The sequence below is a fragment of the Salvelinus namaycush genome, chromosome 2, assembly GCF_016432855.1.
Source record: "Salvelinus namaycush isolate Seneca chromosome 2, SaNama_1.0, whole genome shotgun sequence".
In the NCBI taxonomy this organism is placed as follows: Eukaryota; Metazoa; Chordata; class Actinopteri; order Salmoniformes; family Salmonidae; genus Salvelinus; species Salvelinus namaycush.
This window is the reverse complement of record NC_052308.1, coordinates 65,755,979-65,771,000: the sequence shown is the minus strand read 5'-3', so window position 1 is coordinate 65,771,000 and position 15,022 is coordinate 65,755,979. Positions and strand designations below refer to the sequence as shown.

The following is a 15,022-nucleotide window of genomic DNA, read 5'->3' as shown; positions in this document are numbered from 1 at the left end:
TAAATGTCTGTGGCATATCAACCACCTAAGCCTGTCTCAACTTGAACCGGTTTCAACGTAGGCCGACTGAAATTTTAGCATCACACGTCATGACTGCTTGCCAGGCTTATTGTTTTCTGAAATGTTTCCACTCATCTTCCTTACAATTGGATATGTAATTCCAGAAGGTTATGAAAGAGTGTGTGCGGATAACAAAAGTAATTGTTACTTCTCAAAACGCACATACTGTGCTGTACAGACAGTGCACTTTTGAATACCACAATTACTCAATGTTGGGGAAGCTACTCTGAAAATATAGTTTACCAAGCTACCAATTACTTCACACTGGAAGAAGTTAAGCTACACTGAAGCAATCCTTAAGAAAAATATAGTTTACTTACCTAAAGTTACTTTGAAAAAGTAGTTCACTACCTTCACTACGATCATATATACATCTGAAATGTTGTTGACCCCAAATTGCAAGAACAGATTACTCTGGAGTCAGATGTGTAATTAAGCCTATTTAACACAAAAAGTGAGAATAAGGCACATGAAAAAAAATTCGGGAGAATTAGGCAGGGCTGATGCAGAAAAATAAATGTAATTCTTGCCTACTTCACCCATGTTTTATTTTTGAAAAAAAGTAGTGTGTAGTTCCAGTAGGTAGCTACACCACTATATTGCAAAACAAGTAATTAACTACTGAAAATATTTGAATTTAGTTAATCTACCACCAAGCTACTGAAAAATTTAATTAAATTACTAGTTGAACTACATGTAGTTCACTACTCCCCAACACAGCAATTACTACACAGAAAAAGACATGAGGCACCTTTTCAGATTTGGTGACCAAGTTCTGAGACTTCTACTTTCAATAAACCTCTGCAGTTCACAAAACTGATCATTAAGCGTGTTCTTAATCCCTTTCCATTATAGGTTATTGCTATAGCGATGGATGTCTTCACTGACGTTGATATTTTTAAGGAGATTGTCAATGCGACTACAAGGGGAGTGATGGTCTACATACTTCTTGATGACTTCCAATTCAAAAGCTTTCTGAATATGGCTAAGAGCGCAGGTGTCCAAATACAAGATCTCAAGGTAAGGAATTATATTTGAAATACTTTGCAAAATGCCTAGTGGTTAGAGAGTTAGGCCAGTAACCGAAAGGTTGCTAGAATCGAATCCCCGAGCTGACAAGGTAAAAATCTGTCGTTCTGCCCCTGAACAAGGCAGTTAACCCACTATTCCTAGGCCGTCTTTCTAAACGAGAATTTGTTCTTAACTGACTTAAAAATGAATACAAAATAACAAAAACTTCTGCTTTGTCCAATGAAATACCACAATTTTCTACACATAATGTGTGTAGAAAAAAATAGGAAGACCTTCCTAATATTGAGTTGCACACACTTTTGCATTCAGAACAGCCTCAATTAGTCAGGGCATGGCCTCTACAAGGTGTCGAAAGTGTACCAACAGGGATGTTGGCCCATGTTGACTCCAATGCTTCCCACAGTTAAAGTCAAGTTGGTTGGATGTCCTTTGGGTGGTGGACCATTCTTGATACGCATGGGAAGCGGTTGAGCTTTAAAAAAATCCAGCAGCGTTGCAGTTCTTGACACACTTAAACCAGTGCGCCTGACAACTACTACCATACCCTTTCAAAGGCACTTAAATCGTTTGTCTTGCCTATTCATCCTCTGAATGGCACAAATACACAATCAATGTCTCAATTGTCCCAAAAGCTTAAAAATCCTTCTTTAACCTGTCTCCTCCCCTTCATCTACACTGATTGAAGTGGATTTAACAAGCGGCATCAATAAGAGATCATAGCTTTAACTTGGATTCCCCTTGTCAGTCTATGTCATGGAAAGGGCAGGTGTTCCTAATGTTTTGTACACTCAGTGTATATTCACAAATGAACTGTAAGAGCTTAAAGTCCTTATTAAATTGTATTTCTTTTGTTTATTTAACCTTTATTTTATCAGGGCGTCATACTGAGACCAAGGTCTCTTTTAAATGCATAGCAGGGGTTTGTCAGGCATGACCTTTTCACTATTGACAGGAGTTTTCGCGGATTAGCAATGACATTTGCTCCACACCCTTGGTGGAAATGCAGTAGTCATTTACCGGTGTGTCTATTTCCCTTGAAGCATAATCAGTGTATTAACATGCTGGATGTCATCAGCAGGTTTATTTCATGAGGTTTATAGCACAGTGCCAGGCTTGTTCCTGTTACAAAGTGTCTTTACCCTTTGTCTCTATTGGATAGATCGAGAACTTGTTTTTGAGCAAAAACAAAGTTTCCCAATGAAAGGTGAAATGTCTTTGTTGTCTTGCTGTAACTCTTAATCATTCCAAACCAATTTTCTGGTTGGCCTCCTGTCTATGGTTTTGGGGATGGTTGTCAAGTTTGATAAGGTTAGAGTTGTAGTAGTAGTAGTAGTAGTAGTAGTAGTAGTAGTGGTGTGTGTGTGTGTGTGTGTGTGTGTGTGTGTGTGTGTGTGTGTGTGTGTGTGTGTGTGTGTGTGTGTGTGTGTGTGTGTGTGTGTGTGTGTGTGTGTGTGTGTGTGTGTGTGTGTGTGTGTGTGTGTGTGTGCGAAAAAATAAATGGTGAGAGATTTTCTCTTGTCTTGTCTTGTTCAGAACTTGCGAGTTCGGACAGTGAAAGGACAGCAGTACATGTGTCGATCTGGAGCAAAGTTCCATGGATCTTTGGAGCAGAGGTCTCTATTGGTGGACTGCAAAACAGTGTTGTACGGTACATACAGGTATGTCTAACCAACAATGTCCCCTCTATTGCATTTAAAACATAAATATGTTCCCACACTCTTCCTTATACTTGTTAAATACAGTATATTAAATATAATATTATACATTATATAGCATACTAACATTTTATAAAGTATTCATGGAGTTTTATATATAAGTAACCGAATGACTGCATTTATTTATTATAACACCTTTCTTTTGGTCTCCCTTTTCTCCAGCTTCATGTGGTCCTTTGAGAAGATCAACCTCAGCATGGTCCTGGTGGTCACAGGGCAGCTGGTGGGCTCCTACGACGAGGAGTTCAGACATCTGTTTGCCCGAACCACTCTGCCTGTCACTCTCTCTCAGACTTCCGGAAAGAGCCGGCAACAGCCACGTACAACCCTTATTCCGGTCTTCTCTTTGAGAGCAGACTCTCTCTCGACCAGATTCACATGAGATCCTGTGGGAGACAGCTTTGGCTTGATGAGTTCTACTGGTCAACAGAAGGACGATCGATACAACAATGGACAGATGGTCACAAGAAGACTGAGCTTTCAGGACAGACTGAATCAATCTCACTGCAGCGATATGGGGAAACGTGTGAGGGGACACAGCTACGCCGGAGAGCTGCCGCAGAGAGGGAATTCCACAACTCCCTTGACGAATGTAAGAGATGACGCTGGCGGCGCTCACGGTGCCCCTGAGAGAGGCAGACGCATCGAGGACACACTGTTACCAGGCAGGATTAATCATTACATGCAGAAGAAGAAGTATGGCATTGACCAACAGCATCTACTCCCTTTCAGCAGTGAGAACTCTCTTAGCAGGTGGAAGATCGACTCGTACCTCAATAACAGTGATGCGACCCTAGGGGAGCCAGTTGAGAATCTGCATCTGCCTGACAGTACGCAGAACCCAACCACATCATCCCAGATGAGAACATCAGTCCTCTTCAACAGCCGTCTGGCAGAGCAGTCTGAAACTCCTAACTATATGTCTGAGCACTCTGTGACATCTCAACAAGTCAGTCTATGGATGCTATCTCCACAGGGCAGTCTAAGAGTGACATCTCCACAGGGCAGTCTAGGAGTGACATCTCCACAGGGCAGTCTAGGAGTGACATCTCCACAGGGCAGTCTAGGAGTGACATCTCCACAGGGCAGTCTAGGTGGCCTAAGCAACTTCCAACCCCAACTGACCCCTGCTAGATTGAGGGAGAGTCAGACGAGATTGGAAGAGATCAGACGGAAAAGGCTCAGTTTACATGAGTATGAGGAACCTGTCAGCAACTTAAGGCCAGGGCAGAGCCAGGATTCTCTCAGGCTGTCTATTTTCTCTACTCTCGAAAGAGCTAAAGGAAGGTCGTCAGAGAGAGGCCTGGATAAAAGGCACAGTGCGGCAGAGCTAGCAGGCAGCTCCGAACACAGTTCTAATCAGGGACCATCCAGCCACAGAGAGGAACTCACCCCAGGAGGTCAACAGGAAGAGGGAAACAGAGTTGAATGACAAAAATATAAACTAACCAACTTCAGTGATGCACAAAGGTCTGTCTCACAATACGATATCACGACCAAGACAGAGAGGAATCCTCTTGATGACTGGCAAGAGCCTCTCTCCAGGACGATGTCGGCAGCCCAACTAGGAATACAACTAAAGGAACCTCTGCTCAAGCCCTCCAACTTCAGACCAACTGGACTTAATGTGGAGAGCTCTAAAGGGCTAACATCTTTGATTGGAATACCAGAGGAGAAGGAGGGCCCCACCAGGAAGAGCCATGAATCCACTGACCAGCTGGCCAACAGCTCTGACTTGGTGTTCTCCGCAGATTAAGAGAAAACACGCCAAAGTGTGAATCCATTGAAACCCAGAACTTCTGTGACATCAATAAAGAATATAGTGCATGCCGATGTTTCAGTGGAGAAAATGATGGAGAAAACGCCACACAAGGTAGAAGGAGCAGAACTCCAAAGGCAGAATTCATTCAGATCCACACTTCAAAGGACAGGTTCAGTGAGATCAAAGCATTTAGTGCAGGCTGACATTTCAACAGAGCAGAGAACCATCTCAGATCCTCCTGGAAAACCGTCAGCTGTGGGACTTACTACATCACCCAAGGGTCATTCTCCAAGCCCTTCCAGGTCATCACACAATGCGGCTGGCACTGAAACCGAAAAGGAACAACAACATAATTCTCCCAGCCCAGCAGGTAAATCCTCATCTCCTGGGTTAACTACTAGCTGGGTTAGAAAGAGCTTTAGAAAGAAATGTGAACCGCACCAGGACTCCCTGAGCTCCACAAACACTGTGGCGAGTCGAGCAGCAATTCATTCAGACACCAGGCGGAAACGAGCACATAGCCGGTTTGAGAGTTTTGTTTCATTTGACAACAAGCCTTCTGATAAACCGACATCAACTACTACAAACAGATATGACTCAGACAAACACAGGAGTTTGTTTGTGAGACATCCCTCTGTTAGTTCCATACACAGCTTTCAGACTGAAACTACGCCTAATGAAAATAAGCTTGGCCGATTCATACAACGGGTGGGGAATCTCATCAGCAAGAAGTGAATGTGTAAATGTTGTCTATGATCAAGGCAATAACAGCACTGTTCTATGACAGGGTTTGTATTGTAAATTAGACTGTTAAGTCTTTAGGGAATTTGCATGTATTTTTTGCACTGGTTATGAGATACATTTTATTGGAAAATAAATGTACATATTGGAATGTTCTAATATGGCAAGTGTGCGGATTCTGATAAAGCAATATAATTGTTATTCCTTACTTGTGAAATGGTCATTTAGATTGTCCCTTAGTTGTCAATCGAATACCCCAAACGTGAGTATATTACTGTCCTTTGGTTTGAGTTCAAAGTGCATACATGCATAGGACAATAATTGCTTCAATATAAGGTACCCTGTGTTCTGTGTTCAGCTATACATGTAATATAAGTTTCAATGTCAGTATTCAGTGTAAAGTGGCCAGTTTCCTTTCATACATTTTCCCATAGCACTGTAATGGGTTGAGAATGTTATTTATGTTTGTGTACCATGCTGACAGCTATCTACTGTAATGCATCATCATTCACGACCCAAACACCAGATGTTTCCTACTCTCTTTTAAATGTGATAATTCATTTTCAATTCATTTGGGCCCTACACACAGATGTTGATATTTCAATCATGTTTTTATTGTTTTCTGTCAAATATGGAAAAAAATATATATATATAATGAAAGAAAGAAAGCATTGTCTGAATTCAATCAATCCATTTGTTTAACAGGAATCTGACTGTACAATATTGAGTACTTCTATATGAAATATTCCAGACATTTGTTTCTCTCTGTATCCAATTCTTCAGTCTCAATCTCAAATTGCTTCAGAGCAATAAAATACTGCACAAATGGTTCTCCCAGCGCTCCGCGAATCACATGGTCTTCGCTCAAAGCCACCAGAGCGTCCTCCAGCTTCACAGGGATGGCAAACTGCTGTTTCCCCAGCTGGGTGTGGGTGGAGGCCCTGGTCAGACCTGTCTCAGCCGCCAGGTTGCGTTTGATACCGTCCAGTCCTGCCGCCACGGTGGCCGCCAGCACCACGTATGGGTTAGCCATGGCCGAGCCCAGCTTGTTGTCGATATGCGTCTCCCGCCCGCCGTGGCATTTTACATTGAAGGCGCTGCTGTTGTCGTTGTAGCCATAGGTGGCGTAAAGCACGTTGTGCTTGGGGTCTTTAACCTTCTTGGCGATGTGGCTGCGGCAGCCCAGCCCAGGGGAGAGCAAGCAGCTCAGGGCGGCCGAGTGGCTCAAGAGCCCCGCAAGCCACTTCCTGCCAATCTCCGACAGCTCCCCTGTGCCGTGGTCCCCGGTGTGGAAGAGACTACGGTGGCCGTTGGCGTCCCAGAGAGAGTGGGAAAGCACCCCGGCGTTGTACAGGCTGTCGTCGGTGAAGAAGCTGGCGATGTAGCTGTATTTCCTCGCCATCTCTTTGATGCCGGTACGAAACGTGAAGGCGGTGTCGGCGGCCGCGATGCCGAACTCCGGCCTCAAGTTGATCTCCATCTGACCGGGCACCATGGCTGAGGCCAAACTGTCCACGTCGGCCCCCATGCAGTACATCCCATTCACCAGCTGCTGGAAGAAGGGCAGGTCGTGGTTGCTGGCCAGGGTGGTGGCAGGGAACAGCATGGTCTTGGGGCCCACCCTGTCGGGCGCGCCCAGGACACAGCACTCGTAGGTGAAGGAGGAGTACAGGGAGAAACCCATGCTCTGGAGCTGCCCCATCAACTGCTTGGCGATGAGACGGGGTGCGGTGCGCAGGGGGCTGCCGGTTATCATGCAGGGGTCACAGATGACCCGGGCCGTCTGCTCTGCCCAGGGCAGCACCCTGAAGGTCGACAGGTCTGGGATAAGCAGCACGTCGCTACTGAAGTTGGCAGGGTTGTTGGCGTGGTCCACCTCACAGCTCTTAGGGCTCAGGGTCAGCTCTAGGTAGCTTCTTGGCATCGGCACCCCGTATACTGCTTTCTCCTGTAAAGATAAAAAAAGGTTTGCATCATGGGACTTTTCCTATAGGCAAGCATAACCATTGAGCAACCATTTAAACAAATAGCATTATAACATTGTGTGTTGTCTCAATACACTATAGCTAGTACGTTTCAGGATGTTTGTGTACTGTGTGTGAGATGATTACATGAAAGAAGCGGACTGGCACTGTCTTAGACCTGGACACCCCATGGAGATCTGTGGCCTCGAAGCGGACAAAGTTGATATTCTCCCGGGCAATCTGCTGCTTGATGTGCTCCATGGCGGAGACAAAGCTCCGAGTCCCAGACTTATCCATGTTGTCTTTACTGTTATCTATGAGAAAAAGAGCCAAAAGCAACTATCATGTCTGTAAAAAAAGATAGTCGCTTGTGATGGAACTACTTTACTAGCTACAAGTTTATACAAAATAAGAATATAAGCTTTTTGATAAATCTAATCCAAAACCAGACTAACCTCCACAGTTGGCACTGCTGCTCTCAAACGTGGACGACCGTACTTCGGATTGCCTGTTTGCTCCAGTCACATCTGACCTGTGTGAGGTTGACGAGTCCATACCGGAGCCAAGCTGGATGGAGCTGCTGTCCCTGGACCTGGTGGACACCCTCCTGGAAGCATCAGTGTGGGGCTTGAAAGTGGTGAAGGAGGACTGGGACTCCGGCCGTCCATCTCCCCTGTTGGTCCCATGCAGGTAGGTGTAAGGGGCTGGGCTCCCAGGACGCCCCCCCTCCTCCTTCCCCCGGGCACCAAGCATGGAACTATCCTTCAGGATACTCTTCAACTCATCCATGGTCTGTCTGGAGACCCCCACCTCGCCCTTTGGGCTGTAGGTGCAACCCTCTCTGGACCACTCCACCCTGGAGGGGGGGCCCTCATCCTGCCTGGGCCGAGCCCTCTCTGGAGACACAGGGGGCCTGTGGGAGTGGGGAGAGGGGCCGATAGAGATGATGGTGGGGTTGCTTTCTGAGGGTCTGGGGCTGCTCACGTAGTCGGAGTGGTGGACTATGGACGGCCCCCCTCTGTCCCAGTCCACTGGGGCCACATGTTTCCCACTCACCTTCACCCCCTTCTTCTTGCCCAGGCTCATTCCACTGCCATCTACCTGGTCTCTGAGCCTACTTGAGCCCTCCTGGAAACACCACACAAACACCAAAAATATACAGTATTTTAAAGTACTTTTCATATATTTATTATATAGTTATTAATAAACATATACATTTATTAATATATATATACATTTTAATACTTACAACAAATAGATTACAGTTAAATTAACAATGCATTTGTTACACCATATTAAAACAAAAGGGATGGAAAATGTTTTTGTTTTTTTTACCATTTTCTTTTTCAGATTATGGAATAGTGATGTCTTTTAAAGTTTCTTCAATTCAGTTACCATTCACGGGTAAAAAGAAACAACAACAACGTCGTGTCCAAATCCAAAACACCATACTGGGATTTACAGGCCTAAAAAATGTAAAAGAGCTAGAGATGTTACCTCGAGAACGAGATCCTCTGAGTCATGCATTCCTTTTATACTCATTTGTGAGTTTTGACCTGAGATTTGAGTGCCTTCATTTGAAACCAGAGCTATGCTCGCACATTTCTTTTATGGACAATTGGCACAATGGTGATGGATTGGAAAATTCTCTCAACGCACCCATGGGCACTCCTGTTGGACACTGGTATCCACTGACAACTGGTAGAGACTGAAACACTTCTGCTTTCACCCCACTGGCTATTAACATCCACGATTCAATATCCCCCGTTGTGTCAATGCAAAGGGAGGTGGAGACAAAAACACACAGCTCAGCTATTTTGTTTGTGCCTCCAATCATGACATTCAGGCAGTTTCTAGAAAGATGCATTTAGTTCAAAAGTACTGAGAAACATTAACATGTTTATCAGGCATCTACAATAGATGTTGTAACGCTAACTTTTTGCTGATATAAACTATTTTATGGTAAAGAACTAGGCTACTGTCTGTATGAAATAAAACTAGATTTGATATGGCTTTACAAAACCTTTATATCAAGACTAGGACCAAATATGCTCTCTTTTCTATAATAAATATATTTTTTCTATAGTGAGATTAATTTATATTTAGATTAACTTGTGCAACATTGGCATAGGACCTAGATTGAATTTAGTGCTCATCCAGGACACTGTAACAACTTGATAACAACTTTATTACAATATTATTAAGAACAACTATACAACTATATTATATCATAAAATACTTTTCACTGAAATACCTAATAAGATTTTTTTTTAAAAAGTAATATAGACTGCAATACAGCATAGCCTAGCTATAGCCTACTTATAAATACCTAAAAAATAGTGCATTTTACCTGCTAAGATGTGTGCATCATGATGTGTAGAATTCCGGTCACTCAACTTTTGAAAGAATAGCCTATTTGTTGCCACATATGCCTAATAGGGCCTAAACGATGTTCGTCACTAGCTTCTATGAGAAGGGTGCTATTCCAGCCCGCAAATCGGGGTGTTCCTGCATGTAGGCATTCCTGCATCTGCAGGAAACCCTCTTTATACTTCTATTCGTTAATTTTTAAGCTTTTGTCTCAGTCGGCATTCAAGTAATAATAAGGAATTCCCCTCGACCACGCCCACAAATTGGGGAAAACCAACATTATTTCCTATTGACCGCCATTTTAAAAGAGGCAACATCCCCCCCAAAAAATGCACTGTCATGTTAACAAGCAACATATCCCAAAAACAGGACATGTCAAAGTAAATTGGACAATATGGAATGGACAATCACAACTGTCATCCTGGAGTTTCAACCTATTGTCATGATCAGAGGTTTCAAGTTTCTATCCGTAAATTGTCCGGACCGGACGTCTTTTTTTGGTGTTTTACAAACGGTAGGCTTACCACATAGATGAGCATACATAAACATTTGATTTCTGGCAACACTGTAGGCTACATCTCATGTAAGCTCGGACTGATGCCGATGCCTTTTGGCCGTTTTCTTTGGTGCAGTCCTGACCGGCCTTGATTTCCACATCCACGGACATTGGTTTTTGGTCCGGTGTGGACCAAATCTGAACCAATCATAGGCGTCTATGTTTGGTTCCGATTTGGTGCGGTCGAGACCGACCTTAATTTCAATGTCTACGGACATAGATTTTTGGTCCGGTCCAGACCAAATTTGGTCCAATCATAGACGTCTATGTTTGCTTCAGATTTTGTCCAGTCTGGACCGGCCCAAGCGCCGAGTGGCACAGAGCTCTAAGGCACTGCATCTCAGTGTTTGAGGCGTCACTACGGACACCCTGGTTCGAATCCAGGCTGTATCACAACTGACAGTGATTGGGAGTCCCATAGGGCAGCGCACAAATGGGTGTAGGCCGTCATTGTAAATAAGAATTTTTCTTAACGGACTTGCCTAGTTAAATAAAGGTTAAATCAAATATAAACTAAATATTTTCAACTTTCATTCAAAACCAATATTGAGGCTGATTTCAACATCGGGAAAATACATATTTTCAATGTCTGGAAAATGTGTATTGTCAACTTTCATTCAGAACTGAAAATACGTATTTTTTCAACGTCCGCAAAAGATGCCTTTCAATGTCCCGGAAAATATGTATTTTAAATGTATAGAAAATATGTATCTTCACCTCTCATTAAGAGCCTAAATTAAACCAAACCTTAACGTCTGGAAAATACATATTTTACACGTCTTTTCAACGTAATTTTGCTTAGTTAGGACTATTCTAGTTTTTTTTGGGGGGGGGGGGTCTCTTCGTAACATATTGTACGTTTTTGCAAATTCGTAACATATCATACGAATTGTAATTCGTAACATATCATACTAAATGGATGATGGACATCCACAAATTAATACATACCATACGAAATGTAACATTTCATACTAAAAGGAGTGTCCCGGATTCATGTTCAAAGTAATAAGAAATGCTCTGAGGCCAGGTTGTAGCTACGGTAGATAGTGTCCTTCGCCCCCACTTGTGAGGCACGGGTTTCTCCGGAACACAGCAGGCGGGAGGCGGGGGCGACCGGTAGACAGTGTCTTTCACCCGCGTGTTGGGCACTGTTTAAAAAAATAATAATTAAGGGGTGGATCAGCTTAATATTGCGGAAAGATTGTTGCTTCCATCAATGTAATTGTCTGCATCATTTCCAATCCCCCATATATTTTTGGGATAAATATATATATCCATATACATACACATATGCATACATATACACATATATACATACACATACCTATATAGACATTTATACTTTTTTAAGAATATACCTTTATTATTCCCCGCAAACCCTACCACCCTTCCCCCAATTGGAGTAAACTAATAAACACTTAGGCTTCTACCTTCAGTTTATACATCTTATACACATTTTACAGACACAATCTATTTTACAATAGTTATATTTTTTGTTTTTAGTCCTTCCTCTATTTCTGATGTCCATCCAGTTTGGTTTCTATTTGTAACTGTGCTATTTCACAACATTTCTGAACCTATATACATTTTACAGACCCCGTATGTTTTACATTGGTTATCTTGATATTAGTCCCACCCTTCAGCTCCATTCAACCCTTCCCATATATCTCTCAACATCATCCATTTTGGATTTCTATTTGCCATATATTTTTCAACTGTGCTTTGATGCTTCACAAAAGTACTGAACCTTTCTATTCTCATAGCTTCTACAGATTGTAACTTAAAAATAACATTTTTTGCTAAAATAATTATTATATTATTGATTGATTGACTATGGCTTTTCAAATCACCCAGTATTGCTATCTGCAGCGTTAGTTCTAGGCAAATGTTGCAATTCTTCAGCCATTCCTGGACCTGTGACCAAAAACGAGCTACATATGGACAATACCAAAATAAATGATCTAATGACTCTGCCTCCTCACAGCAAAATCTGCAGAGCTGGGAAGATTGTATCCCCCATATATATAACATTCTATTGGTTGCAAGAAGTTTGTATAGTAATTTAAATTGAAAAATTGGACATTTTGAATCCGGCGTAGTTTTGCGTATCAATTCATAAACCATGTGCCATGGAATGGGTACATCGAAAATCTCTTCCCAACTATTTTGCAATTTATATGGCACAGCTGTCAGTTTTTTGGTCCTTAAATGAAATTCGTATATGTTTTTATTTATCACACTTTTCTTTAACCATTTATGTTCTTTAAAACCTCTTATGGCTGAGATCGGCTAAGATCCCGTTAACGGGATCGATTTGACAACAGCCAGTGAAAGTGCAGGGCGCCAAATTCAAACAACAGAAATCTCATAATTAAAATTCCTCAAACATACAAGTATTTCACACCATTTTAAAGATAAACTTGTTGTTAATCCCACCACAGTGTCCGATTTCAAAAAGGCTTTACGACAAAAGCACACCAAACGATTATGTTAGGTCAGTACCTAGTCACAGAAAAACACAGCCATTTGTCCAGCCAAAGAGAGTCACAAAAAGCAGAAATAGAGATAAAATTAATTTGATGATCTTCATTAGATGACACTCATAGGACTTCATGTTACACAATACATGTATGTTTTGTTCGATAAAGTTCATATTTATATCCAAAAATCTCAGTTTACATTGGCGTTCAGTAGTTCCAAAACATCCGGTGATTGCGCAGAGAGCCACATCAATTTACAGAAATACTCATAATAAACATTGATAAAAGATACAACTGTTATGCATGGAATTTTAGATCCACTTCTCCTTAATGCAACCGCTGTGTCAGATTTCAAAAAAACTTTACGGAAAAAGCACACCATGCAATAATCTGAGTACAGTGCTCAGACAACAAAACACACCATACAGATATCCGCCATGTTGTGGAGTCAACAGAAGTCAGAAATAACATTATAAATATTCACTTACCTTTGATGATCTTCATCAGAATGCACTCCCAGGAATCACAGTTCCACAATAAATGTTTGATTTGTTCGATAAAGTCCATCATTTATGTCCAAATACCTCCTTTTTGTTCGCGCGTTTAGTACACAATCCAAACTCACGACGCGCGGGCAAGTCCAGGCGAAGGTTCAGACGAAAAGTCATATTACAGTTCGTAGAAACATGTCAAACGAAGTATAGAATCAATCTTTAGGATGTTTTTATCATAAATCTTCAATAATGTTTCAACCGGAGAATTCCTTTGTCGGTAGAAATGCAATGGAACAGAGCTAACTCTCACGTGAGCGCGCGTGATCAGCTCATGCCACTCTGGCAGAGCCCTGACTCATTCAGCTCTCATTCCCCCATCCTTCACAGTAGAAGCATCAAACAAGGTTCTAAAGACTGTTGACATCTAGTGGAAGCCTTAGGAAGTGCAATATGACCCCATAGACACTGTATATTGGATAGGCAAACCTACAAACCTCAGATTTTCCACTTCCTGGTTGGATTTTTTCTCTGGTTTTTGCCTGCCATATGAGTTCTGTTATACTCACAGACATCATTCAAACAGTTTTAGAAACTTCAGAGTGTTTTCTATCCAAATCTACTAATTATATGCATATATTAGCAACTGGGCCTGAGTAGCAGGCAGTTTACTCTGGGCACCTTATTCATCCAAGCTACTCAATACTGCCCCCAGCCATAAGAAGTTAATACAGGACCGACATACAAGTTTCTTACTTTTTTCTCCTTCTACTTGCCTCTTCCATTTTTGCGGTAATGCTGCAATTAATTGGTTGTAATTTTGGGTAGAGCAGACATTTCCATATGTTTGTGTTAGCTGCATGTGTGACATAACTCCACCAGTCCTATTTATGATATCATTCACTAAAAGGATACCTTTTTTTCTTTTCTTCGAAAATTACGTTTTTTTGATCAATTAGTATATTTGAGTTTAACCACAATATTTGTTGTATTATTTGTTCTGTCTTTTCAGGTGGATTAAACTGAAATTGCAACCAACTTTCTAAGGCTTGTTTAAAAAATAACGATATTTTGGAAATGATTTCCTTTTAAACAACCGAAAGTGAGCAGGTGTAATCTGAATAAAGGGGAAAAGGCCATTCTTGAACATAGGATGAGACATTCCTACTAATTTACTAGAGAACCAGTTTGGATTTAAGTATAACTTTTGTATAACTGATGCCTTTAGTGAGAGGTCTAATGCTTTAATATTTATTAATTTCTGCCCTCCGAATTCATATTCGTTTAGGCCCTTTTAATTTTGTCTGGCTTGCCGTTCCAAATAAAATGGAATATCTTTTGTTCATATAATTTAAAAAGCAGGTCACTAGGTGTAGGCAAAACCATAAGCAAATAGGTAAACTGTGATATGACTAAAGAGTTAATCAGGGTGATTTTTCCACAAATAGACAGGTATTTTCCTTTCCATGGTAGCAAGATCTTATCTATTTTTGCTAACTTTCTATAAAAAAATGTATTGGAGGGAGATCATTTCTTTCTTTTGGGATTTGTATACCGAGTATGTCCACATCTCCGTCAGACCATTTAATTGGTAAACTACATAGTAATGTAAAATGTAAAATTTTTTGTGATCCAATAGTAATATCATAATTTGGTTTATATCCAGAGAGGATAGCAAAAGTATCTAGATCCTCTATGAGGCCGTGGAGAGATTCTAATTGTGGTTTTAAAAGAAAATATGAATCATCAGCGTACAATGACACCTTAGTTTTTAAGCCACGGATTTCTAATCCCTTAATATTATTTTTTGATCTAATTTTAACAGCTAACATTTCGATGGCAATAATAAAT

The 15,022-nt window shown here is 41.6% G+C and overlaps 1 protein-coding gene across 1 annotated transcript; it reads right to left on the bottom strand.

Annotated features, from left to right (window-relative positions):
- Window positions 1–6,031: 6,031 nt before the first annotated feature.
- Window positions 6,032–8,801, bottom strand: LOC120022869 (lengsin-like). The gene is made up of 4 exons (XM_038966910.1): window positions 8,772–8,801; window positions 7,730–8,402; window positions 7,422–7,588; window positions 6,032–7,258 (listed from the first exon to the last, which is right to left on the bottom strand). The coding sequence occupies exons 1-4, from the start codon at window positions 8,799–8,801 to the stop codon at window positions 6,044–6,046; spliced, it is 2,085 nt and encodes a 694-aa protein (XP_038822838.1). The 3' UTR covers window positions 6,032–6,043.
- Window positions 8,802–15,022: the final 6,221 nt, after the last annotated feature.

Bases quoted from the DNA above. Each gene is read 5' to 3' on its own strand.
- LOC120022869 (XM_038966910.1), bottom strand. From the start codon at position 8,801: ATGCATGACTCAGAGGATCTCGTTCTCGAG. The intron at 8,403-8,771 runs GTAACATCTCTA...TGGTGTTTCCAG, and splicing joins CAGAGGATCTCGTTCTCGAG to GAGGGCTCAAGTAGGCTCAG. The intron at 7,589-7,729 runs GTTAGTCTGGTT...TTTTTCTCATAG, and splicing joins CAGCAGTGCCAACTGTGGAG to ATAACAGTAAAGACAACATG.